This window comes from Crocodylus siamensis, chromosome 4 (genome assembly GCF_052110815.1).
Source record: "Crocodylus siamensis isolate JL-2025a chromosome 4, ASM5211081v1, whole genome shotgun sequence".
In the NCBI taxonomy this organism is placed as follows: Eukaryota; Metazoa; Chordata; order Crocodylia; family Crocodylidae; genus Crocodylus; species Crocodylus siamensis.
In genome coordinates this window covers 167,766,563-167,793,469 of record NC_143398.1, presented here as the reverse complement: position 1 = coordinate 167,793,469, position 26,907 = coordinate 167,766,563, and the positions used below count along the sequence as shown (strand labels likewise).

General features: G+C 42.4%; 1 protein-coding gene across 6 annotated transcripts in view; it reads right to left on the bottom strand.

Moving 5' to 3' along the window:
- The window catches only part of ADAM23 (ADAM metallopeptidase domain 23), a 206,767-nt gene that overhangs the window by 54,942 nt on the left and 124,918 nt on the right, over positions 1 to 26,907 (bottom strand). For all 6 annotated transcript variants that reach the window (XR_016441987.1, XM_090044822.1, XM_090044819.1 and 3 more), the window contains exons 15-23: positions 25,839 to 25,938; positions 20,771 to 20,842; positions 19,125 to 19,211; positions 17,377 to 17,457; positions 11,007 to 11,057; positions 9,575 to 9,638; positions 5,662 to 5,767; positions 2,040 to 2,159; positions 812 to 980 (exon numbers count right to left, since the gene is read on the bottom strand). Coding sequence is in view for 5 of the 6 variants with exons in the window: in XM_090044822.1 (XP_089900948.1) it covers positions 812 to 980; positions 2,040 to 2,159; positions 5,662 to 5,767; positions 9,575 to 9,638; positions 11,007 to 11,057; positions 17,377 to 17,457; positions 19,125 to 19,211; positions 20,771 to 20,842; positions 25,839 to 25,938 (850 nt within the window). In the remaining variant the exon portion in view is untranslated. The remainder of the gene's footprint in view (positions 1 to 811; positions 981 to 2,039; positions 2,160 to 5,661; positions 5,768 to 9,574; positions 9,639 to 11,006; positions 11,058 to 17,376; positions 17,458 to 19,124; positions 19,212 to 20,770; positions 20,843 to 25,838; positions 25,939 to 26,907) is intronic.

Below are 26,907 nucleotides of genomic sequence, written 5' to 3'. Positions count from 1 at the left end.
ATCCTAGCATGCAGAAACAAACAGGGGTGGTACCAGGCCCCCAGGACCCAACCCTGGTGTGAGAGGGGCACTAGACTCCCAATACCCAAACCTGGCACAAGGTGTGGGGGGGTGCCGGCTCCCAGAACCCAATCCTGGTGTACATGGGGCAGGGCAGTGCTGCCTCCCCTCCCCTGAACCCAATCCCAGTAAGAGGGGGACAGGAGGAGGAGTGCCGGGCCCCTAGGACCTAATTCCATTTTTTTGGGACATGGAGGGGGATGTGCCAAGGCCTCATGGCCTGATCCCACCCACAGACAGACTCTATGCTACACATCTGGCCCATGGGGCCAAAAGCTTGACCACCACTGGTGTTGCTGCACAAAAATAACTCTTATTTTAGAAAATCAAAGCTATATTTTCATAAAGGATCAGAAACAGGTGCTAACATCTCAGGCATAAAAGGGGGCTTCTCAAGCAGCCAAGACATTGTCAGTCAGATAATGATGTCCCCTGGAAGGATGTTGGTCTGTGATATCTATAAGCTTCAGATTAGATGCGTTGCTAGAAGCTGAACTTACTTTGCCTCTCCTGTAGCCTTTTTGGAGCATAGTGTGTTTGTTTCTATTCCCTATTTCTGCTGCCTCCAGAACAAAAACCCCAAATTTTCTAGGCCTCTTACACTCTCACAGACCTCTAGTTGGCCAAAATGCAACACTTGTGTTTGTCAAAACAGGAGGTCTGCTGAATGGTTCAGGTGCAGCAATCCACATGTACACTGGGCCCTAGCTATAATGGGTATTGAAAGAAGTTTAGCTTGAAACAGACTTACCCCATGACCTGAACAGACCTTTCCATTAGATCCCATTGGACAGCTGCTTATGTTCAAGGACTGAATTGGTAGGCACTTCCTGTCTAAACACATCATGTGAGGGCCACATGGAGCTCCATCCTCCACATACCCTAAATCTGTATCATCGTCTAAAAGCACATGACCACCCCTAGGGGAAAATAAAGTTTTAAAATACTGTTTAATATTATGTTTAAAAGCTTTTGGAAATATTAAAGGCAACACAGCATAGATTCTAAAACCCTCGTAGCTCTATTCCTCCAAAGCAAAGTACATTGGGGAAAAATCCTGATAGTCATAAATTATACCAAAATCTTTCCAGGTATCCCACAACTCTAATACTATTTTGAAATGAAGCATCTGTAAGATGGAAATAGATTCCAAATACTGCCATACAAATAACTGAAGTTTTTAAATTTCTGTCTAGATTTTTCATATCTATAATTGGTAGAACATAATTTTTTAAAATGAAAGAATGGTATAGTAGAAGATGTTATACATATACACATATATTAGGCATATTTGAGAAATGTTTCATGCTTAAACAGTTACCTCAAATAGGGGGAGGGAGTAAAAATTCAGTTTAAATGATGGAACTAATAAATAAGAAACCAGAGAAAATAATGGCTGTATTTATGAAAGAATTCTTTTTACTTTGTGTTTTTAATGCAATTACAGTATTATTTATCATTGTATTTTAAAAGAACATACACAACATTTATGTGAAAGCATAATAAAATCCTTATCTGTCCTGTAACCACTTAAACTGTAACTACCCCAATCCTACCCCAATCATACACATAAAATGAACAGCAATAGCTTTCACTGAAGTAGTAACATTCAAAAGCATGAAGTTTCACATGTAGATCTTTTCTTCTTTTAGCATACAACTTTTAATTTTTCCATGGAAGAACACTGTGATGCCAGACATTAAAGTCTGGCTGAGTAATACTGTAGTGTTAGATAATAGTTTCTGGACAGTATTCGCAAACCAAAAAACAAAATTACAGCACCTAAATGCAGAAAATTACATGATTCTTAATAAAAAGAGCAATGCCATCCAAAATAATGATTTTGCTTTGTATGAATTGACATTTAACAGTTTAACATTTTTTTCTTTTTTAATTTAAAATAACTGACGTAAAGCGTTGGTATAAAACTTGGTATTAAAGTTTTGAGAACACAGAATACCAGTTAATTTTATTTTTACCTGCAGTCCACTATTCGTCCCTGGTGGTAGAAAGAAGTTGGAGTAATTTCTCCCTGAAGCTGACCAATTCGTGGAACTTGAGTAAGATTAGTGCAAAGCAGAAAGCCACAGAACACATCACTGCAAAATAAAAACAAAAAAAAAAGATAAAATCAAAGTTTCGAAATAAAAACTAATATATACAAGAATATTTGCAAAGAGAAAGAATGCTATGGTAAAAGTGATAAAGACATGAAGCCAACAATATTACTTCAAAAGTACCTTAGAACCAGCTTCTGCCACTGGCAGTCATGTTAAGTAGGCGACAAGACCCTGGGCACATGTAAGTCCCAGGGCTGGGGCTGACAGGAATTAGTTCTCAGGCAGCTGCCAAGGGAAGGAGCTCCTGCAAAAAAGAGCTATCCAGTGATGTTTGGTTACCAGATCTGCTGCCTGCAAGACTAATAGGGCCCCAGGCGCTCATAAGGTACCCAGGGCTAGGAGGCACACAATACTAAGGGAGAAATTTGCCCTCTTAAAGGGGCAGAGTGTGACCTCCATCATTATTGTTATGTTATAGTCCAGGGGCTTACGTTCATGTTGTCATTTGCATCAGAGGTTTGGGATGAGGCTTAAAGGGGAGGTTTGGCAGCCTCATTAGTGCCCAGAAGGGGGCACATGACTGTGGAGAGCCCAGTGCCAGGGAGGCACAGCTACAGGGGCCGGAGAGCCCAGTGCTGGGGGGGGGGCGCAGTAGACAAGGGTTAAGGGCCCAGCGACGAGGAGATTGATTAAAGCTAGTGCCTCAAAGCCGGGCCTAACAAAGTGACTAGAAGGCCTAGCTACATAACAAGGGCTGAGGTCAAGTAGGCTGGGACCCCAATAGAAGGAACAATATTCATATACCATCCATGAGTTATGGGGTGTGGTAAAGGGGAGTTTTTGGAGCCAACCATCTAGCCCTTGAGGCTTAAGGAGTCCCGTGAGGCACTGACTCGGAGCAAGACCTGGCAAGGGATTCAAGAACCCACAGGCTTTAGGGGCGTTCAACAGGACCGTGGCCACACAAATTCATCGACAGCCTCCCTGCTTAAGTTTTTTACCAACAAGACATGGCAAGTGAGATTAGAAAGTGTCCACAGGGCAGAGCTGGCATGGTCATTAAGCCCTAGGGGCATCACAACCATCCTTGGGGCCCTGCACATTGACACATGTTCTAATTAGAATGCAACAAAGCAGACTCGATTAATTGAGCGTTCTAATTAGAATACTCCAGCAGCCTTGATGTCACATGTATTCAGTGCTCCGTTTCAAAAAGGCAGAGGCTTTAAAGCCTGTTAAAAGACCTGTAATTAAAGTGTACCGCCACCATTTTGAAGCACAGGGCACTGAATACACGAGATGTTGTGGGTGTTTTAATTGGAGCGTCTCCTGAGAGCCATTCCAATTAAAATGCTCCCCCACCCTGGAGCATATATAAAGACACCCTTTGGGCTAGTGGCAGACATTACACAAACTGATTTAAGTGATCAGAAACTGGTTTAAACCTGTAGCAGAATGAATGTGCAGTGCACATAAACCAGTTTGAAAATGGCTGAAACCAGTTTGAGATATACCTGGTTGAATGTAGTATCAGGCTTAACTGATTTGGGTCAAACCAGTTTCTGCAATGTCTGTCCCAGATACCTTGCTGGTCTAAGATAAAGCAGGTTCCTCCAGCATCCTTGCATGCTCTCTGGGCTGGGCAAGGCTCTCTGTTCCACAGCAAGGCAGGCCCCTCCCCTCTGCTCCCTGGCTGCAGCTCCAGCAGAGACTTGCAAGCACAAAGTGTCTGTCTGGCTTCTCCCTGCTGAGCAGGGATTACTCCCCTCACCCCTCTGCCTTATGCAGACACCTCAGCATTGGCTAGTAGACTACATGCTGGCTACAGTCCATGTTGTGGGAGACAAAGGCAGACAGACTTTTTGGAGCTAATCAACATGTAGCTTAGTGACCCTTGGCTTCTAGCCTAAGCCACTGCAGGCATGCGCCTACATTTCTAGAATCAAAAGGGAATGTCTACCCACCTCCAAATCAGTTCAAGCTTTACAGGTTACACTATTCTGCAAAGACTGAATCAATTCAGGCTCAGGCTTTTTGAATGTCTGTCCCTAGGCATAGTAACTGGCATTATCAGCTTCAGTGGTACTACTCAGTAAGTACGGTATTACTTGATTTAAGTAAGTGAGACAGAATCTGGCCCTAATGATAAATGCAGAAACAATTAGTTCATCAATAGCTTAATTCAAATAGAAAGGAATATTTTCCCAGTGTTGTGTAGAAAAAAAACCACATTTAATTAAAGGGGTATTTATAAACAATATAAATATTATAAATACTGTAATAAGTATTATAAATATAAAATATATAATTTGAGTAAAACAGCATATATCAATTAAAAGAAGCATATATATATATGCTTTAATTGATATGTATACATGGACAAATCACATAAAGGTTTCCCTCACTTTATGCTGTACATGTATTCTGGCAAAGCTGCGCATAACTCTAATTTGAATAAAGGGAGCTCACTTTACAATGTAACAAATATGGATATGTTCCAAGACCTCAGTTGTACTGACCCCCAGACCCATTTCTACCACTTTTACAAGACAATTTTGGTACTCACCAACAGCCGACAGTACACACAAGCACAGGGCACTATCATAATGGGGATGGCAACTATAGAAACATATTGCAGACAACGAGCAAGGAGCACAGATCCACACAGGAGACTGTATTTTGGTGTGTGTCACTTCCGCAATGTGTGACATAAAGCAGCTGACTGCAGGCTTCCACCACACTAATTGCATAAGGGTGAATTTACCTCGTATATAATGAATTTTTGGTATAAAAAGGGTCATCACATAAGAGCAAATTCACACATACAGAAACCAAATAAAGCGAGGGAAACCTGTACCACTTTTGCTATGCTACATTATATTGTCCTTTTTTGGGGTAGTTTGGATGATCTACATTATTGATGCAGTTAGTACAAGTTTTTAAATTTATTCTCCTTCTAGTCATACTAGAACCATAATTGATAAGAATCAATAATGCTCAGGGCATATTATGGAAATCTTAGACAGATTACCTGCTGCTACTTTATATGAATAATAAACAATTGTCTATCAGCCTAAAATGGACTTCTCGTCTACCCAAAATTTCCATGAAGTCATAAATAGATGATCATTGCAAATAGTATTTGTGAACATTTGCACAGATTTCAAAGAGCTATTCAGTTTGACCACATTTGTGTTTCTCTTTATTTGTTAAATGCAAACCATTATACAACTTTTTCATATACATTTTGGAAGAATTGCTATTCTTCATATGAGTACTCTTACACATTAAAAAATTTATTCCGTTTTTGTTATTCTGATATTTTAAGTTTTAGTCAAAGTAGAAAAGTAACCACCTTTGAATTTTGCAAACTGATGAGTGAAATATTTTTGTTCTTGAAACTAGTGAGAAAAAGAAAAAAAAATGAGGATTCAAAACCATGGAAAACAGACAATGGAAATGCTCAGTAAAATGAGGGGAAATATTGGGCTACTTATACTCAGCCATGGAATTCAAACAGTATGTATGAAGCTGAACTTACTGTTTGCTGCACTGAACCCATCGGTTTCCATCCTTGCCACAATTTCCTTTTTCTGTACCCTCTGTATTAAGCTTCTCATAACAGAATTTGTCAGATCCTGAAGATTCTGTTGATGCAGAAATGAAAAGATGATGTATTTTCCACTGACAGCGCTAGACATGCAAAGACAGTCCTTTATGAAAATTAGCATAAAATGTGTAAAGACCTGCCTCAAGAGAACAGTATTACAATACTTGGAAATTTCACACTGTTTTAATTTATGCAAACTTTCTGTTTACATAATGACGGATTGACTGGAAAGTGAGAAGAGACGGAAGAAAAGAGGCCATCACACAAATTTAAGGAAGGGGAAAAAGGAGGATCCAGGGAACTACAGACCAGTCAGCCTCACCTCAGTTCCTGGATAAATCATGGAGAAGATCCTGAAGGGATCTATTTCTAAGCACTTGGAGGAGAAAATGGTGATTAGGAACAGTCACGATGGAGTCACCAGAGGTAAGTCATGTCTGACCAATCTGATTGCCTTCTATGACGAGGTGACTGGCTCTGTAGATATGGAGAGACTGGTGGATGTGGTGTACCTTGATTATAGCAAAGTTTTTGATAGTCTCCCACAGCATTCTCATAGGCAAGCTAAGGAAGTAGAGGCTGGATGAATGGACTGTAAGGTGGATAGAAAACTGGCTGAAGCATTGGGATCAGAGAGTAGTAATCAATGGCTTGATGTCTAGTTGGCAGCCGTTATCAAGTGGAGTGCAGCAGGGTCGGTCCTGGGGCTGCCTTTGTTCAATGTTTTCATCAACAACCTGGAAGATGCCTGAAAGTAGACCCTCAGCAAGTTTGCGGATGACACCAAGCTTGGGGAAGTAGTAGGTATGCTAGAGGATAGGGCTAGGATTTGAAGTGACCTAGACAAATTGGAGGATTCAGCCAAAAAGAATCTCATGGGCTACGGACAGACACGGATAACCTGCCTAGGCTGAATCAGTTTGTAACCGTACAGATATCTGCTCTGGACTGAAAAAATGCTGGCACATGCCTGCTAGAGCAGTGCTTCCATCCCTTCCATAGTGCTGAACTGAAGAAGGGTGTGTCCAGGCCCCGGCAGGACACTCTGATTAGGGAGGGGTCCCCCCTGCCCTTGCTGGTCAGTAAGGGAGCCAGCGGGGATTTGGTTACACAGCAGGGAGCATTTTTCATTGAATCATCAAAACAAAATGTTCTCTCATTAGGAGGAAACAAAAAAAGGAATGGAGGGACATTACCAGCTACCTGTTGATTAGCTCCAAAGAGCCCTAAGCAGCACTGTCCTGTCTGCCTTGTCTCCCAAAGCATGGACCATAGCCAGCATGTGGTCTGCTAGCAGCTAGCTAATGCTGAGAGATGTCTGTGTAAGGCAAAGGGGAGGGGGGAACCCCTCCTTCAGCAGCAAGGTTGGGGGGGAAGAGGGGGAAGAGCAGGATGAAGCCAGGCAGAGGCCCTATACCTGCAGTCTCTGTCAGAGCTGTACCCAGGGAGAAGATGGGAGGGGCCAGCCTTGCTGAGTTGGAGCACAGAGCAGAGCCCCACCCAGAGTTGCATGACAAGGTCCAGTTAGCCCTGCCAACTGTGACCTCGCATTGTCGGCCCATGTTCATCATGGAGTCAATAATGACTCCGAGATCCCTTTCTACCTCCGTGCTCTCAAGAAGAGAGTTTCCCATTCTATAAGCGTGCTGCTGGTTTCTACTGCCTAAGTGCAGCACCCTGCACTTGTCAGTATTGAAATGCATCCTGTTTATGTCAGCCCACTCCTGTAACCTATCCAGGTCTTGTTGCAGTCTTTTCCTCCCTACTAGCATGCTCACCTCACCCCAAATTTTGGTATCATCAGTGATTAAGGGGCTGGGGCACGTGACTTATGAGAAGAGGCTGAGGGTCAGGGATGAGAAGACTGAGTGGGGATTTAACAGTAGCCTTCAACTTACCTGAAGGGGGGTTCAAAAGGGGATGGAGTCAGACTGTTCTCAATAGTGGCAGATGACAGAACAAGAGCAATGGTCTCAAGTTGCAGCAAGGGGAGTTTAGGTTATATATTAGAAAGAACTTTCTCACTAGGAGGGTAGTAAAACACTGGAAGAGGTTGCCCAGAGAGGTGGTAGAATCTCCATCCTCGGAGGTTTTTAAGACCTAGCTAGACAAAGCTTTGGCTGGGATGATGTAGTTGCGGATGGTCCTGCTTTGAGCAGTAGGTTGGACTAGATGACCTCCTGAGGTCCCTTCCAACCCTAATTTTCTATGACTCTACACCATGCAATTACAAGAGCAAAATATATTCTACATACTGTGAATTTCAATACGTCATCGAAAACATCAATCTGGGGGCTTGCCATCAACAATACATCTAAACTATTTCAACTTAAGCTGTAATATTGTCTCCTTTTAAATATTCTTTGAGTTGAATTCTGCTGAAAAGTATAACATGATTTCAGTGAAGTTATTCTAGCTTCATACTGATGTGGGAAAAGAATCACCACTTCTCTCCGGGTATGTCTATACTGCATGTAGGCAAGACACCCAACCTTACTTAAAGCAAACTGGCTTGAATGCCAGGGGCAGTTTAACTACAGCTATTTCCAGCTCCATGAAGACTACTCAACCTGCTAATATGTCTATCCTGAGCATACTACTTCTGGTACTAAAGATGGCTTTCTTAGAACTAGATTGTGTACATATGCATTGTATGGCAGTGTGAAACAGACATACAGCTATCGCACTAGACTTCCTATATACCACATATCCTATGGAGCTGATTCTTCTTGCAACTATACAAATAAAAAAGCTGATGTGAAATTTAAAACCAATAAAGCAAGAGCATAAGACTGACTCTAGATGTTCAGAGCAAGCAGGAATAGAGAAAAGCAAAGGTGAAGCCTAAAGGGATTTTCCTGGAATTTGATTTGGGTTACTATTTTTATGTGTTTTAGGTATATCTTCCAACACTGGCAGAGTTGAAACAGAATTTCTCATTAACCAATCCGTTAGCTTTTTTTTAGGGAAAAAAAATAGTATATTAGAATGAGTCAGTAATGCACTGCAGCTAAGCCAAAAGAAAGATGCCAGGAGTCAGCTAAAAACATGGTCTTTTTATCCCTCTCTGTACTACATGTAGCATGTTCTGTATGGTTTATAACAGACAAGAAAGAGAACTTTCCAAACAATATAATAGGGAGGAACCTTCTCATCTGTTACAGAAACATATGTGTATACCATAACAGCTTTGGGTTTGGAACCTAGAGTAAATCATTACTATGATGATATGAAAAGGGTAAGTGATGAAGGCTGGGATCTACTGGCGATTTAGTTCTACTATATTATCCCCAAATCATTATCTAGTGCATTTTTTTCCTGTAAACTCTTTGGATAAAATCCATCATTGCTGTAACTTCCTTTAAATCAACTGTATTCAAGGTTAATTAATGTCCTCTGTATTCCATTTCCATTTGGTAAATGAAAGAGTGACATGCAGGCTCTGGATACAAGATGACCAAATCATAGCAGGTGTGGCTCCAGTATATAACAATTACGCTGTAATCTTAAAGAAGATGAAGTCAATAGCTCTTTAAAAAAAACCCACAAAACCTAGTTTTAATCAAATGAAGACAGCCTCTGAATAAAACAAAATACTTATCCAAAGACACATAGCTGATGTGTTTGCATAGTTTAGTTATAATTCTGTGATGATTTTAAGCCTGAATACATTGTAGCATTTGCTACTCACCTTAGCTAAAGCTGCAAATACAGCAGGTAATAGTCACCATACCTCTGTAGCTCCAAGTACCAAGTGAAAAAGTAGAGCAGTGGACTGAGTATGCAAACTAAAGAAAGAATGTACACAAAGAATATATAGAAAAAGCAGGCATTCCCAACTTACTAGATCCCCAGATATATTTGCACTGATTGTCTCTTGTCTTGCATTCTCCATTATAGCAACGTCCCTAAACAAAATACAATGTATTAATAAATGGAGGAGAAAAAAATCAAACATTTCAATTTGAATATTTTATTCAATGTATTTGGGATATACTCTCCACTTAAAATGTTTAGGTGTGTTTTTAGAGTAAAGGGCACTTTTATATATATCCTTACACATTTCCCAAGAAATTAGGTATGTAAGTCCTATTGAAGTCAATGGTAGCAAATACCTGAATGTTCAAAAGTACTCAGTTGATACATGGTTGTCATACTCTCCCCATAAGCTTTTAACTGCTTAATAAAGTTTAGAGCAGTGGTTCTCATCCAGGGTGCTACAGAACCAGTCCCAGGGTGCCCTGAGATCCTTTCAAGGATGCCCTAGGATGCTGTACAATGTTAGCAAACACGATTCACAAGATAAACCCAAAGACCATGTCCCCATGAGCAGTAATATGTGTTTTGCCAGGGACAAGTAGCAGTGTCCCTGAGGAATGTCCATGCCACACATGAGGGGCAGGGAAGGGGAGCGGGGGAAGGGGCAGAGGAGGAGCAAGGGGGGGGAAGGGAAAGGGGTAGGGCCCCAGCAGCCTTACCTGGGGTCCTGGGGGCTTCTGGGAGCTCCACCACAGCACCCCGGTAGCAGGGAGCCTGTCTGGCAGCTGGAGTGTGGCTCTGGCCAGCCAGGCTCTGGTTTTGAGTGGCATGCACTGCTGCCATATATGCCACCCTGGTTTCTTTTGGTATGTTTTTTTTTTTTGACCCCAGAATTTCCCAGCATCAAAAAAAGCCCCTGAGGTGCAAAGTAACAGCACAGGGAACACCTTCATGTGCGGTGTGTGGCATCACAGACGGGTCTGCAGCACCACACACTGCATGTCTGTGCTCATCTGGACACACCCAAAGATTTCATATAGGAATTCATAATATCTAAAACATCCTGACCTGTTGTAGTCTTTCTGAGATCTTTGCAACAGAAAAACTGCTCTATTATTTTTCTGTAGTGAAAATATAAGCGAAAACTAAGAGCTAGCATTTTCTGAGGGGTGCCTCAAGTCTAACAAGTTTGAGAACCACTGGTTTAGAGCAACTCTAAGGATGTTCTGAACCCCCCAAAAAGACCTTGGATTGATGACCTCCATAAAGCTCCTTTTTGCCTGTGCCCACTTCAGACTGGGTACTGCTGAGAAACTGAGCCAAAGACTCTAGTAACTATTATGAACAGGTATGCCATCCCTCACTAGCACTAGGAAAAGTACTAAGTCAGCCCATAAAATTAATATAGACAGACCCAGAGTTTGTGAAGACATATGAATGAAGCAGGGAAGAAATGAGAATTTACATTGGATGTATTATTATTACTTGATTTGCAAAGATTTAAAAATGTTACATACCTGATTAGAATCACAAGTTGATCCATCTTGCTTATGAAGGTTTGGAGGGCACTGGACATAAGAAGATAAAAATTATTCATTATTTCAGAATTTTGGATTCTAGAAAAGCAAACAATGTGTTGCAGGGTTTTTTTCTTTTAAATGAACACTTAGCATAAAGAACTTGGTAAAAGAAAGCAAGAGGACAACAAAGAGCCCCATGGGTTAAAAATAATTTTACAATAGGTTAGGAATATGAGGTTTCTATTTTTTAGAAAATAACTCAAGAAGGTATACGACTGCAGTATATATATTTCCAAACAATATAAAAAGTGGAAATATTATTACAGGTATACAGCACCAAAAAATGCATTGGATACTCAACAGGGAAACCATATGATACAGCCCACATAGTTTATAATCTAATTTTAGATATCAGTTTACAATAAGCTGTAAGTAATGGATTTTCAGTTCAGTGGCCAAAATAAAGGATTTGATTTGACCCCCAAATGTCTTATTTGACATTTCAGAAATAGTTTCAGTCCTTAAGCAACTGTATTTTTCTGCAACTTTACCAATTCTGACAAAATTTTACCCAGTGCTTGGTTGCTAACAAGTAATAGAAGGAACGGGGAGGAAGGAGGAAAAGAAAGATTATGCTAAAGTGGCAGATTTAAAACCAAGAAGGAACAGAACAGAAGCTAAGAGGGCACCACAAAGACAAGTGGAAATCTTAGAATAAATACTGACTGAAGATAATTATTGTGAAACAGAGAGACCATCAAGAGCAAGTGAAGAAATTCCAAACTTGCTAATGAAAAAAAAGAGGGGGATGGGAAGTAAGACCCTGAAGGAAAAGGACATTTGGAATAGAAAGGTTAGCAGGATATGGAAAGAGATATAAGGGGTTACTCTAACTTCTTTTCCAAAATATTTCCTTGTTAAATCCTGTCAAGTATTGTGCAGTGTAGCACATCCACATTAAGCATGTGTTGTGAAGCATTTTAACAAAACATGTTGGTACAAAGAGGTTGTTGTTAAAAGATCTTTAGTTACAAAATCTGCTGGGCCTTTGGGCAGCTGGGTACATGTTAGGGCAGCTCTGAGATCCTTTCAAGGATGCCCTGGGGTACCGTGTTCTAATCAGATCTGAGACCTGATTTCTGTGGGCCCCAGACTCAAGCAGACACAAGCTCCACCCTCAGAACCTGTACAGGATTCTCTACAGGCGCATTCGTGAATTTGACCATAAGCAGTCAATTCATGAACCACTTAATGCAAGTAATAGATTCAGTCATAGAAGATGGTATACCACCTGCTGGGTGATGTCACCAATACATAGATCACATAAAGAATCATTTCTCAAAGTTATACCCAGCAAGATAAATTGATGCGTGAGGGACAGGTAATTTAGAAATAAGCATGCTATTTTCACAGTGCTACCAGGCCTCACTGGACCCAGGCATTCAGAAATACCAGTTAGCAGTGATTTATATTGCTGCATAAAGGCTAGCCTTGATTTGTTTCTCCCCCTACTTCTGAATACTGAGATACCCATAAGACATGAGCACAGTTCTGAAAATGGCTGTGCATTTCACTATCATACATTTTGTGTAGTGTTCTCCATCTGTCTATTAGTTATTGCAACTGAGTGATGTGAGGAAGTCAACAGAAAAGCCCAAGTCCAACTTCACTTTCCAACAGGCAAGTAGCATTTTTGCTGTTAAAGTTAGCTTCATAAGTGACCTTTGGGACATATGCAGATCTTAGTTCCTGGAAGACAGGTAACTTCATTAAGCTACCAAAAATAAAGGAGGAGTAGAGAGGCCTCACATCTCTTAGCCAAATAGCCTACTGGATTACTACTTGCCCAGGAAGTGGGAGACCCATAATCTAGCCCAGGTGACAGCTGGAGGCCAGGAGAGCAAGCCAGAGGCAACATGAAGTAGAAGTGAGAGAAAAGTGGGAATTGGACCCAACGGGTAGAAGCTAGACCCCTGCTGTCTTTCTGTTCCATTCCAAAGATTATTAAATGAAAAAAGGCAAAAGCATTTGGCCTATCCTCCTGCTTCCAGGAGCAGGCCATGATTTTAGCCTAGATGTAGGGGGAAAGATCTAGAGAGAACAGATTTGTGAGTCATCATCAGACTAGTCAAAACCATGTCTATAGATAAATTCACTCCAAAATAGGTCAGAAGAAGTATGAGTCAAAGATGGAACCCTGAAAAGAGAAGGAAATCTCACTAAACAACTGTGTAAAGCAGGGGTTCAAGTGGCATGGAAAGAACTCCACAAGGGCAGGATTTCAAGAACAGTAAGGCTGATGGAATTAAAGGCAAATGTTACGTGAGTGTAAGTGAAGGTGAAAGAAAGATAGGGATGGAGTTCTTCTGCAAGCAATTCCATGAAAAATATGCAAAGTGAACAGAAATGGATATCAGAAATGGATCTAAAATTATTTAAATTCAATTTCAATCCTTCTTTGTTTGACTTCTTTGCTGGAGATGCACGGGAAGTGCCAGAGAACATTATGTTAATCCTTTAATGCTCTCGTAAGCAAGGACAGGGTGGTTGTTCAAAGTTCAATAATCCATTTTAAGAGTATGTAAATACAGACCTCTGATACTTCAACTGGTTTTAAGTAGTTGCTGACCCTGCTCCTGCTCTTACTAGTATAAGACTAAGAGCAACTCAGGGCATATGTACATGGCACAAGTCATTGCTGCAGACTGGTAGTAGGAGCAGTATGTCCTTGTCAACGCACTACTCCATTGGGGCTAACATAGCCTCCCTATCAAGCAGGGCTAATTAGTTCAGGCAGTGAAATTATGTCCATTTATTAAATAGCCTCTGTAATGCTTCCTCCAAAGATTAAAAATTTCACTAATGAAATGATTTTCTCTAGTTTCCACTGAAGTAGTGCTATAACCAAAATGTTGGAGAGTCCCTTTGAATCATGTACAGTTTAAATGGCCTACAGCAAAAATACAAAGAGCATGCTGATTATGTCGGTATGCATAGCTAATAGCTTTAATTGCCTGGTAAGCACTGAAGTACCATGTTTAATTTTAATCTTATTGCATACTACTAATGGAATTAAGGAGATAGGTCAAAATATGAAATAGCTAGGCACCATAGCATGTCTAATGAATACATATTCTACAGCTTTATGTACCTTTGCATAACTTTTCTTTGATACTCTGGCTAAGATGTACTTAGACACCAAAGAATTCCAATAGGGTTTGAGTAAGGCTAGTGTCTGACCCTCTGCCATTCTTTTAATAAGGAATTTTCTTAAACAAATCTCTTAGCACAGAACCTATGCAAGCTTTATTTTTTTACTATTCTTTTATTGTCCTTATTTTCTATTATAATTGTTTTCTTTCCTTTTCTTTTTTTAGATAATTGCTTTTTGTCTGTTAATATATGCATATCCTACAGATGCATCCTGGCATAAGTACTTTATTGCTAATAACCTTTTTAACAGCTTTACATATTTTGTTTGGGTTTGTGTCTTTCACACTTTCCACTGTTTCCTGAGTTTTCTTTTTCACCTCCATAACAGAGTTTACCACTTGGGTGAGACCCTGCATTTTGTAGCTAGTATTCATTGGATAAATGAACGGGTGGAAAGCAGGGGAGAAGTTTCTGCCTTATTGAAAGCAAAGGTCCAGGCTAGAACTGCTTCTTTCCAGAGTAATATCGATCTCACTGGCCTATACACCCTATAGGTTGTGCTTTTGCTCCTAGCCCCATCCTTTTTTGGTTGCCCAGGCAAACAGTGTTTGAAGAAACTATGGTTACTGTGTGGCATGGTGGTGGGAGTACTATGTTTAGATACCAGAGATGTAAGTTCAAACCCCCTCTGAGTGAATGGGGCTACAAGCTGGGTCTCCCACTTCCTAGGCAGGTGTCTACCTTACTCATTTATTGAGGTTAAAATATAAGATGGCCTTCCTTTACGTCTTCTGGCATCTTACACCAAATAAGTCATGTGGTTTTTGTCCACACACATGCCCAGTATATCCATTTCATGCATATACTGGGCATGTGTATGTAGCTGCCTGGCTGTTGTGTAGCTTACTGTGCATGGTCAGTATGTGCATGTACACTTATACATCCATTCTGCATGGGTAATACAGGGCAAAAGAAACACAAACTATGCATAACTACCAAAAAAGACCACTTATGCAGCTAGACAACAGCCATTTAGATTCACAGAGAATTCTACCAAAAATGTATAAGGGAGGGGTTCCCAAAGTTTTTATGCCATGGCCCAGCAAATCACAGCATGGAAGTGGTCGCAGCCCAGAAAATTGCAGCCCAGCAGTCACAGCTGACCATGGTCGGAATTTCTGGCAGTCAGACAGGGAAGGATACCTCCACCCCCCAGGTGGGGCGGTGGGCCAAACCATGTGCTGTCGTGGGCCCTGCAGAAGCAGCTGCGGCCTGGGATAGATGTGCATTTTTTCAGAACAGCGTTAGTTGCAATTGTGAAAATCTACATTACCTACTGTTGTATTCAAAACAATTTAAAGCAAGCAAATATTTTAGTTATTGTGCTTGATACCATTAGAATAGAATATACTTTATACAGTGCAATATTATAGGTAACTAAATATATATATAAATAATTACATGGATTTAAAAATCCAACAAATTGATAAGCCACGTGTTAGGTAACTACTGATAGCCCATTTGGCCCAAAGCAGTTTTCAAACAAAAGATTTGATCTTTTGTTTGAAAAGGCTGCTTGTAGATGTTAAAAAAAAATAATAAACCATCCTTTACCAGAAGCAACAGCACATTATTTTGACCCAGCTCTGCAATGTCTGTATAGATTGGGTGCTTCAGCAGGGCTTTTTGGCATTTTTATCTAAAGCTGAGCTGTTAGATAAAAGTGCCAAAAATGCGCCACTAAAATCTATACAGATGTCAGGTGAGCTGGGTCCAACTAACGTGCTACCTCTTTTGGACATGTGCTGGGCGCAGCATGGTTTAGGGACAGACATTAAAAAAGCCGGAGCCTGAATTGATTCAATCTTTGCAGGTTAGTCTAACCTGCAGAAAACGAACTGGTTTGCAAGTGGATAGACATTTGACATATGCCTGCAGTGGCTCAAGCCAGAAGCCGGGGGGCGCTAGAGCATGCCTGCCAGCCACTACCAAAAGGAAGAAAAGAAAGAGCCCTCCAAAGCTCTCACCCCTCCCTGCTGGAGCGGAGGGAGGGGGCTAGCAGGGCAGAGGACTGGGAATGGGGAAAAAGTCCTTTCTCTGAAGCAAGTATGTATTGAACACAGCAATTTGCAGCCTCAAGCACACATCAGCGAACTACCAAAAATCTTTGCCTAAGCTAAAATATAGCCCAGAAAAACAAGGCATACACAACTTAGTCTGACTTAAAATGTAAACCAGGAAGACAAGAGAAAGCTTTGCATAAATCCTATGTAATCCCAAGGGCAGAGTGTCTCCTTACAGCCAAACGGAATCAGGGCTTGTGGTAGAGGTGATTATCTTTTATTAGACCAGCTAGATTTTTGCAAAGAAAATTCTTTTTTTGTGTGGTTAATCCACCTGTGGGACAGGTTGCCCCAGGAGTTCAAGGAACGAGGGGGTTTATTATCCCCTGCCTTTCCTGTCTCACCAGCAGGGACTGCAACCAGGGTCTGCTGGGCAGGGCAGAGCTGCCCTTGCCAGTGTCCCTCGCCCCCTTCTCCCAGACCCAGTAAGGTAGAATTAATCCCCTTACTGCCTGGCTGCAGGCAAGGCACAGAGGTGCAGCTGAGCTATTAAACCTCAGCTACATTCCAAGGGGATGGAGGAAGGAATTAACTTCCCTTTCTGCCCCTTCACCTCAGAGGTCATAGCAGGCTAGGTCTGGCCACACCTCACCCCTGGTCAGGCTAAAGAGCAGAAGGGCAGGGGCAGCCCTGCTGTGGAGCAGAGAGTCCTGCCCAGCCCAGACAGCATGCCAGGATGCTGAGGGAGTCTGATTTAACTTTAAACCAACAAGGGGTCTGGGACTGATAACTGCATAACTGATTGGGTTCAAACCGGTTTAAGTCTGATACTACATTCAACCAGGTATCTCAAACCTATTTCAGCCATTTTCAAACTGGCTTATGTGCACTCAACATCTGTTCTGTTACAGGTTTAAACCAGTTTCTGATCACTTAAACCGTGTTATGTGCCCCTAGCCCTAGAGTTTAAAATAAAAGTGCCATTTTGTTTTGTTTATTTTTTTTAACATCTGCAAGCAGATTAAAGGTGAACTGGTCATTTTAAACATATGTACCATCATCTTGCAATTCTAAATTTTTTAAGACTTGAATAAAAAAGGAAGAAATGATCAGCTACAATAGAGTATACAGAAGAGCTTACATATACATACCTGTCCAGAATCTCCAGTACAGTACTCTGCAATATCACATTCATTCACTGCATATCGACAGTCATAGCCTCGTGGGAAAAACTAGAAAACAAAGACTATTGATTAGGACTGAGAGTATGTAAAAGCACAATTCCTGATATTCTGAGATTCTTGTTCAGAAACATTCCTTGTGTTTCAAAGCAAAGCATCTTGATTTTAAAACAAATCTCACTACAGTATTCACATTTTTTAAGTCTGCCCAGATAATAATAAAGAGAAAGCCTTCAATGTATAAGTGGTTTATAGCTAACTCAGGGACATGCATTATATAGCACTTGTGCGAGCAAAATCATAGCAATATACACACATGAGATTCAGTTATTCCTAAATTATCTAAGAACAAAATGTAGACTTTTTGACTTGCTGTTTCCTCTTACTCCAACTGAAAATAGTAATCTAATAATCCTCATAAGTGATGCATCAAATGTTTGTACATCTCTGTTACAAACATTTTAATTATAATTAACAAAACATATGTGAACAAAAAAAATCCAACTATTCTGAAGAATATACTAAGATTTTAAAGAAAAGAAACAACTAACCAACCTGCTGAAGTTTATTAGCAGCATACCTACTTGTGGGTTACAAAAATTTAACAAAGATAAAATAAAAAGTACAGTGGCATAAATCTATAAAAGTACTTAATGTTTATCTAAAAATATAGTATATTTCAACCTAGTCTTATCATGTGTTTCTAAATTAATTTTAAATTAGTCACCTGAGAAACTGTATCATCTAGCCTTGATCACAAGATGGGTTATATTCCCCTGATATTGATGACATTGATAGTTCTCATGTAAACAACTGCTTTTGGTAACCTCAAGCAAGAACAAACCTGATTTCTCTGCATTAAAGATATAACCCATAGCCTTTAAGATTTCTCACTGTAGCTTTATCTGTAGTACTACATTTCACAAATATACTAATAATCTACCATATTGTACCATTCAGCTTCATGCAAGATTCCCAGGGCTTCGTCTATACCAGCAGCTTCTGAACTGTGTTCCACAGAACCCCGCGGTTCCGCAAAGAGTTTGGGGGTAATGACACAGTAGGCTGGGAGGTGATGACCCACGACTGCTGGGCCGGATTGTTTAGCTCCATGCCAATCATTAGGATGGGGTAGGGGCACTACCATAACTAGGGGTGGGTAAAAGGGGCAACCATCCCAACTGTTAACTTAGGAGGAACACTAGCTGCTGCTATTTTAAAAGCCACAGCCAGAGCTGGCAGAGCACATGCAGTGGTAGCAGCAGCTGAACCAAGACTGTGTAGGAGTTCTGGCATGGGTGAAGCTGTTACCCCTTACCCCTGCTCTGGGAACCCATGGTCCCCCACCCTGTTCTCAGAACGCACATGCCCTCCACCCCCCGGCTATGGGGACTGCACATCAACCAACCACACTATCTGATTCTTACAAATGTCTACATATATAATAGTGGCAGAATTAACTGATTCCAGATCACAGCATACCACTGTATATCAATAATGGCAAAAATAAAACAATTAACAAACGCAGTTATACCAGTGTATACCTCATTCCCCCATTTACTACCATTACTGTCTATAGGTCAGTAAACATGCTTAGGTCTTTAGAAATATTTTTACTCCCCAATATATGCACACGCAGTATTTGAACTTTATCAGATTAAACATTAGATCTAAAGGAATAAGAGAAGAGTAAACAGATTTACTACATCAAGACTCACAAGGCAGGATGTATTACAGCAAGGTCCATCACTGCAATGAGCTCCATTAGAAAGAGAGCACTTTTTACAGCAGTCTCCATAGCATTCCTAAAGAAAAATACATTAACCTATGAATCTTCCATTCTGAATACAGTGCCTTTCTCAATTTTCCCAACACTCCATCCTGTATCATTAGGGAAAAGAATCAATATACCATAGAAACTGGCTCTGGACCCTGCAAGCAGGGTATGTTTGGCTGGGGCCACGGGTGGGTGGGTAGCAGTGTTCAGGAGTGGGCCAGGCAGGCAGGGACTACGGATGTGAATGGTTAAACGGTTCACATATTGATAGCCAGTAATACCTTACTGGTAACTGTTTAGCATGGAATGGAGAGTAGTCTGCCAGGGAAAGGGGAGAAGGGAAGCTGCATGGTGCCCCTGAAGACAGCAGGGCTGACAAGAGGTAAGCAAGAAGGAAGGGAGAGAAGAGGAGGAACTACTACCTGGTACAGTGAGGAAGAAGCAGGAGAGCTGTGATTGACTCAATCCTTCTTGTGACAACGCAGCCCCAGCCCCACCCCCATCATCTGTGTGAAGGTGTATATATACCCACTGCTGGCAATGAGCCAGATCAGGGCTCTGCAGGCCTTGATGCAGCTGCTTGCAGCCTCCCGGCTGCCTGCTGCAGCCAGCCTGGGCTCTAGGCAGGTCCCTGATGCCTGCCACAGAGCCCAGGTTGCTCGTGGCAGGCAGCAGGGAGGCTGCAAACAACTGCACCAAGGTCTGTGGGGTCCCAGCTTGGCTCATTGCCAGCAGTGGGTGCCATTCCCTCAGGATGGCAGGGAAGGGACTGGACTGCATTGCTACAAGAAGGATCGGGTCCCTTGCAGCTCCCCCGCTATCTGCCATGAGGTGCATATGCACCTGCCACCAGCAATGAGATGAGCCAGGGCTCTGCTGACAACAGTGCCGCTGCTTGCAACCCTAGCCCCCAGGCAGCCACATGCCAGTGGCAGCAGTGGACAAGGGGCTTTCCCAGCTCACTGCTGCCACCCATGGCTTCACAGGGATTGTGGCAGAGCTTGCCACTGCTGCCTGCAGCTAGCCTTGGTCCTCAGGCAGCTGCATGTCAGCGGCAGCAGGCTACGGCAGGAACTTGTCCCCAGCAGATGCATGTTATTGGTTAACCGTTTAACTGATAACATTAGGGGAGTTTAAACAGGTGCTTAATTAATTGTTATTTACATCTCTAGCAGGGGTGGGGGCAAGACCAAGATTGCAAGGCAATGTATAGATCATGTGAGGCTGTTTGCTTCAGCACCAGTGTGGCCTTCACTGCTTGCTGAGCTCAGCCACTACAATTCATTTTAAGAGGCATTTCTCAGAGTTGTACATGGAATGTCTTGGGAAAGTGGGAGAAACAGAAAGTTGTGTATTTGCAAGATTGTTTCTGCTGCAATCCACATCCTCATTTATTTATCATTAGAGAAAATATTTGGTTTTATAACAAATATTTTAACACAAATATCTGATTAAAATCCAGTAGGAAAGGCAGCCTAAGTTCAGCACAATACTTTTTCTTTTCCCTCTTAACATCCATATCATTTTGGGCAATATGTTATTATGAGAATGACTGGCAGGAATAATATATTGAACTTTTAAACTTACATTTCGGAACCCACAATCACACTCTTCTCCTGCTTCTACATAACCATTTCCACACTCAGTAGTTTCAAACAACTGAAAGTGACAAAAAATAGTAACAATTAGGCATATATGGTATCAAATGACTAATCTTTAAGACACAGCCCCTCAGTACACTGCTGCTGAGCCATCACCCCACAGAAAATACCCCTTTTACCACAGGTGATGCACAGGGCGGGTATGTGCCCCTCTTGAGATTGGCCGCCGCCAAAGCTGCTGCCAGCTTCTGCGGGTGGTCACCACTCATCACCAGCCCCTCACGCCCCGACAGCGCCGCTGGTGCATGTGGGAGGTCCCTGCTTGCCACCCCCCTGCCGCCGACACTGCTGCCGGTGTCTGCAAGTGGTCCCCTCTTGCCACTGACAACACAGCCACCGGGGTCTGCGGGCAGTTTCCACTCGCCACTGATGCTGCCGCCTACAAATGGTGTCCCCCAGTCTCGGGAGGCACCAGTTGTTCATGCCTTTTACTACACTTCTGCAAAAATGTTGCCTACTACCACTTCATTCAGCTGGCCAACTGACTGTTGAGAGGTGCATGGTGTGTGGATAGCTGCATGGTCCCCAGCTTTACCTGGGAGCAGCAAACAAAAATACAATAAATAGAGGGATTAACTACCCAGACAGCTTAAAACTTTGGTGGAGCAACATTATAAACTGCTTTCAGTAATGCATTCCCATTATTTCAACAATTTTTTTCAGAAACTGGTTGGTAATATAATTTTGGGGATGATATAAGCACATAGAGCAAGTACCTGCTAATGAAGCTGAACACAGAGAAGAGATTTATTTCTACTTCAAGAAGATTTATTTCTATTCACAAACTGAAAATAACCATCACTTAGAAACATCAATCATGCATCAAAAGAACTTTTGAAGAAAATTACGGAATAAAAGCTAGACAAATGAGTATAAATAAAATACTGCTAAATAAGTTATCCCCAGGACCCAAAAATTATGCTAACCTATGTTGATGATGAAAGAGTAAATGGCTGAACAACAAAAATTCAATAATAAAAAAACAGGAAATCAGATCTTCAACTAGTGAAGTTAGATGTAGGGTTTTTTTTAGATGCTGTTGCTTGCAGTAAGCAAAATGATCTAAGCTTGGTTTTTAAATTGAAATATTCAGCTTTGTTAGGTAAAAATATTAAGTGCCTATACACGAGCAGGTACGCTGCTCCAACACACTGTAATTCTAATGTCAGAACAGACTTGATTAATCAAGTCTGCTGGAGCATGGCAATTACCACACTCTAAGCAGTCTCCTGCGTCTTGTGTATCAGTGCCCCCATGCTTCAAAATGGCGGTGGGGGTGCTTTATCTAAAGCTTGTTCAACAAGCTTTAGATAAAGCCATTTTGAAGTGTGGGGATGCTAATACATGAGACACTCCAGGCACATCAGAGTGACTTGCAGAGCCACTCTAATTAAAGTGCCCTCTCCCCCACAACTCCCAGGGAACAGGTATAAATGCCCATTAGTCCCAAGAACATTTTAGGATTCAAACCTCCTGTGGGCAGACCATGCTATTACCCACCGAGCCATCAAGGAAATCATTAACAATTCTCATTTACAGCTTGTATTACTCAGCTGTGACCTAAAATATTTGGTTCATTTGTTATTCATTCTCCTAATTTTTCCCCGTTTTTTATCTTTTGACCCCTCTCCGTTGCACCTAACACAATGCCCTGTAAATGAAAAACAATATTTCTGCAAGTTTCTTTACTGCTTAGTTGTCCAAATGATGGTGATTCAGTGCTCATATGAGTCAACTTCATCATTAAAAGGTCACTTTAGAATGCCTCTTGTTCTATTTTTTCATTTTTTAATGATTTTTCTTTGAGTCAGGAATTATATCTCCATCTTCCAAGTGCAATAAAATCACTTTACTAAACCTCTTCAGGACAAAGTGCCCTACTAGCTCTCAGAAGTAGCTTTTTATAAAAAGCAGAGCTAAAATTATTTTGCAGCTCTGTCATTTTACATAAAAAATATTTAGCATAAGTATAGTTACAAGGAATATGAAAACATCATGATATTTGAAGTTAGCAAAGACACTGAACCATTTGAGTACTACTGACTATTACAGGTACATTCAGGTATTTGCATGCTGTTTCGCTGAATTTAATCAGACATATCTAAACAATGAACTTGAAACTTTAGTGGGGCATTGACAGCACAAATGCAAAGAAGCAGCAATGAAAGTAATAAATTTTACTAATCAAATACAACATACATCATATATTTGGGAAGGATTATTTTTTGATGCTTTTGAAAAACAGATGGACAATTTAAAATATGACACCAAAGGGGAAGATAAAAACATTTTTAAAAAAATGAACTATTTTGCTCTTCACAAAGGCCTACAGTTTTGGCAATGAATGGCTGGCTGTATAGTAAAATTTCATACACACTATATATCCCCACTTCTTCACTAAATTGTTTTAGCATAACTTAGAAAATTTAATTTTTTGCCTACATGTTTTCAATATTTTTGTACTTGAATAGTTTTAGAGCAATACCTTGCTCTTAATCTGAACCTGAAATTCAGTTCTCCATCTTGTAATAATATTCACAAATCTACTTCAACCATTCTCCTAGAATCATTTTTACTGGAGAAAGAGGGACTTTGTCTTCATCGTCAGACAATTAAAGATTTACTTATATTAATCTGGTAGTCAACTGTAATGTTGCTATGACCATACTCAGGATTAAATTATGATTTTCTCTTTTCAGACTCTAATGTTTTATGGTTATTTAAGTGCAATGGCTGGTAAAAATGTAAACTATATTCTAAATGGGATTTTTCTTTTGAAATCTATAAAAAGCCAGTGATTATGAAATTAGTCACAAAACCATTTTTCAATTATTGCAAGTCAGGAAAAAACAGATAGCCTTATTCAAGGTTAAAAGTTGACAGCTAGGAGATAAAATGCTAGACTATAGAGTCAATTAGTTTTACAGAGGGAAAGGAGCATTTTACAATACTTTGGATTTAATAGGGTGGTATACTACTGTTGTAATGATCCAAAAAATTGTAATTTTGTTGCACAGCAAAGGGCCAAAATGGGACTGAATGGCTAAAGAGGATGGTAATACAACACAGAACTTTTTCCCTCTAGAGTGAACATTCTAATCTAATCCAGGTTGACAGTAAACAGCAGTTTTTCAAGGCCCTTATGACATACATACAAAATTTCTGGAATGGTAGACCCCATACTGCTATCTAAGTATAGTGCTGCAATTGGCACTTTTCTCAATGACCTAGAACAGCAGCTATATTGAGCACCACCAATATAAAATGATACAGCCTTAAATACCACCAGCAAATTTTTCATACACAAAGGTATTAAAACAACATGAAAAGCTTTAGTAATCATAAAACATCATATTATCAGTTATGGTAGCCATGTAAAACAATTGTAAATTAAAACAAAGACAATGTAAACTTACTGGTCCAGAGATGCTTTTGGGGATGTTTAGTAAGAGAGGTGAGACACACAGACAGACCCATGCACAGACACACATGCCCAGAAGGTAAGTCTGTGGAGGGGAAGGGGCAGGGGGCAGATCAAGGTCTCTGTGGTGAGGGAGGGAGTGGGACAGGGGCAAGGGACAATGAGACCTGGGGCTGGTCATGGGATGGAGCCATGGGAGGCTCATCCAGGGGTGTAGGGGCGGCTCCCACTGCTGTGTATACCCGAGAGGAGGCATGCAGGGCACATGCCCCCCAGATCTGAGTGCAGGGCAGAGGAGGGCTGCCCACTGGGCTCTGAGCCCCACTGCCATTGCCTCGGGAGCCATGCATGACGCCATGTGCCTCCCACCTCCGAATGTACATGGCACAGGGAACATGGCACAGCCAGCATGCGGGAGGCACATGGCGTCACCCATGGCTCCCAAAGCAATGGCAGTGGGGCACAAAGCCCAGCACACAGCAGGCAGCCCACCTCTGCCCAGTGCACAAATCCAAGGGGCACGTGCCCCCCATGCCTCCCAGGGCATGCACAATGGTGGGAAGCCCCCAAACCCCTGCATGAGTCACCTAGAGCTCCAACCATCCTACAACCCTCCCCGGGACCCCCATTCACCCCAGCCCCTGCCTCTGTCTCTGCCCCATTCCCTCTCTTACCAGGGGGGCCTCGATCTGCCCCCCTGCCCCTTCCCCCCCCACACTGGGCACTGCTCCATACACGGCCAGGCTGCGTTCCTGGCCGCCTGCAGCAGGCTGCGGCCGGGTGCCTGCATGCGCCCTTCCCCCCTCCCCCCGGCCTTCTGCTGCCTATGCATGTACCACTCACAGGTTGTCTGCGTACCACTGATGGTATGCGTACCACAGTTTGGGAACCGCTGACCTAGAATGTACTTAGTCACAGGATCCAGAAATTAAATGGACCTACTGAATGAACTACTTCCTCATCTCAAACCCTGAGTTTATTTTAGGGCTGTATTATACATTACACTGTGATCTGCTCATATGTTCCAGCCCCAGTGTTAATGCTAGCTCAAATTAGGAATAGTCACACATTCAGGCCAGCAGCAGCCTGGAGGACTAAAAGGTAAGAATCCCTCCTCATCCCGTTCCAGGCTTCTCCCCTGCCCCCGGGGCTCCCTCTCACCCCTCCCACACTTACTTATGGTTGCCTGTGTTGTCTGTCCCATGGGAGTAGGCAGGGAAGGGTTAACCTGTCTGCCCATTCTCCACTGCTTCTGAGCTGTTGCTCTTCTCTCAGAGAGCAGGCAAGTTCAGTTAACCCTCCTCTGCCTGCTCTCCCAGGACAGACAGTGCAAGCAGCTACAAGTAAGTGGGGGAGGGAGGAAGGAGGAGAGAGAGGGCAGGCAGTCAGCAGGGACCTGCAGTGTTGTGAAAGGGGGAAAGGGGGCAGTGGGCTGGAGTCAGGCCAGTGGGGGAGGGAGACAGGCGAGGTGTGTACACTGAAGTGTAGCCTAGAGCTTCTCCACGTTTCAGCTTCTCCACACTGTCTGTTAGAAGCAACAGCCACTGCCAGAATATCTCTTATGTAAAGTTACCTTTGTTGGCCTATTGAAGAGACAGGCACCACCACCTCGAAGTAAAAATTCTTTGTATTCTGCAATGCTGCACTTAGAAAATTTTCTGGAATGGAAGACCCTAAAATGACAAACAATCAAGTGAGCAAATACCCCTCTGTATAGCCAGGTACTTGAGAATAAAGTTACAGTCTTCCTTTGTTCTTTAAATGTTGATGGTTACCATATTTATTCAAATCAAAGACAAGGCGTTTTCCCCTTTTAACATGGTGGAGAGGGAAGTCTCTCTTCTTGGATTCCATTACAACGCTGGGGGCACCTCCAACTCTACAGCTGTTGCCTCACTCCCACCTCTGTCCCAACCCCCAACCTGGCCCCCCATCATTTCCACCCTTGCCACTGCCTTCCCCCCTCACCCCCTCTCAGGCTCTGCCCTGCCACCTCATCCTGTCCCTGCTTATCCTCCAGCTCTGACAGGGCTCCAGCCCAGAGTATGAAACACATGGTTGATCTGGCCCCAGCCAAGCCCAGCAGCAAAGCTGGCAGCAGCTCTAGCCCAGGCTCCAGCTCCAGGGCCTGGTCAGAGCTGATGCATGGCTGGGCTGGGCTGGGGCTGGAGCAACTACATGCTCCATGCCCCAGGTTGGAGAGGGGCTGGAGCTGGAGCCAAAGGGTAAGTGGCAATGGGACACAGATGCTGCAGGGGGTAGAACTAGCGGGGGGGGGAGGGGAGGAGGCAGTCAGCAGGGGGACCAGGCACTAGGGGATGAAAGTGGGGGGAGGCAAGTGGTAGCAGGGGGTATAGCAGGGACAGGTATCGGGGTGCACAAGCACAAGGTTTGAGGGAGACAGGCAGCAGAGGGGAACAACTGGTGGGCAGACAGGCAGCAGGGGACAAGGAGTGGTTGGGGCAAAGGGCAGGACTGTGGTCACTTGAATCCCCCACATCTGCCTCCCTACTCTCTTCTCCACTGCCTGTCCCCCACCTGTATACTTTCCCAATCACCTGTCCCCCTGTCACTGCTTTCCCTGCTGCAGTGGTAGGAGGATGAATTTTAGACACCTCTCCAATAGTCAGATACTATACATG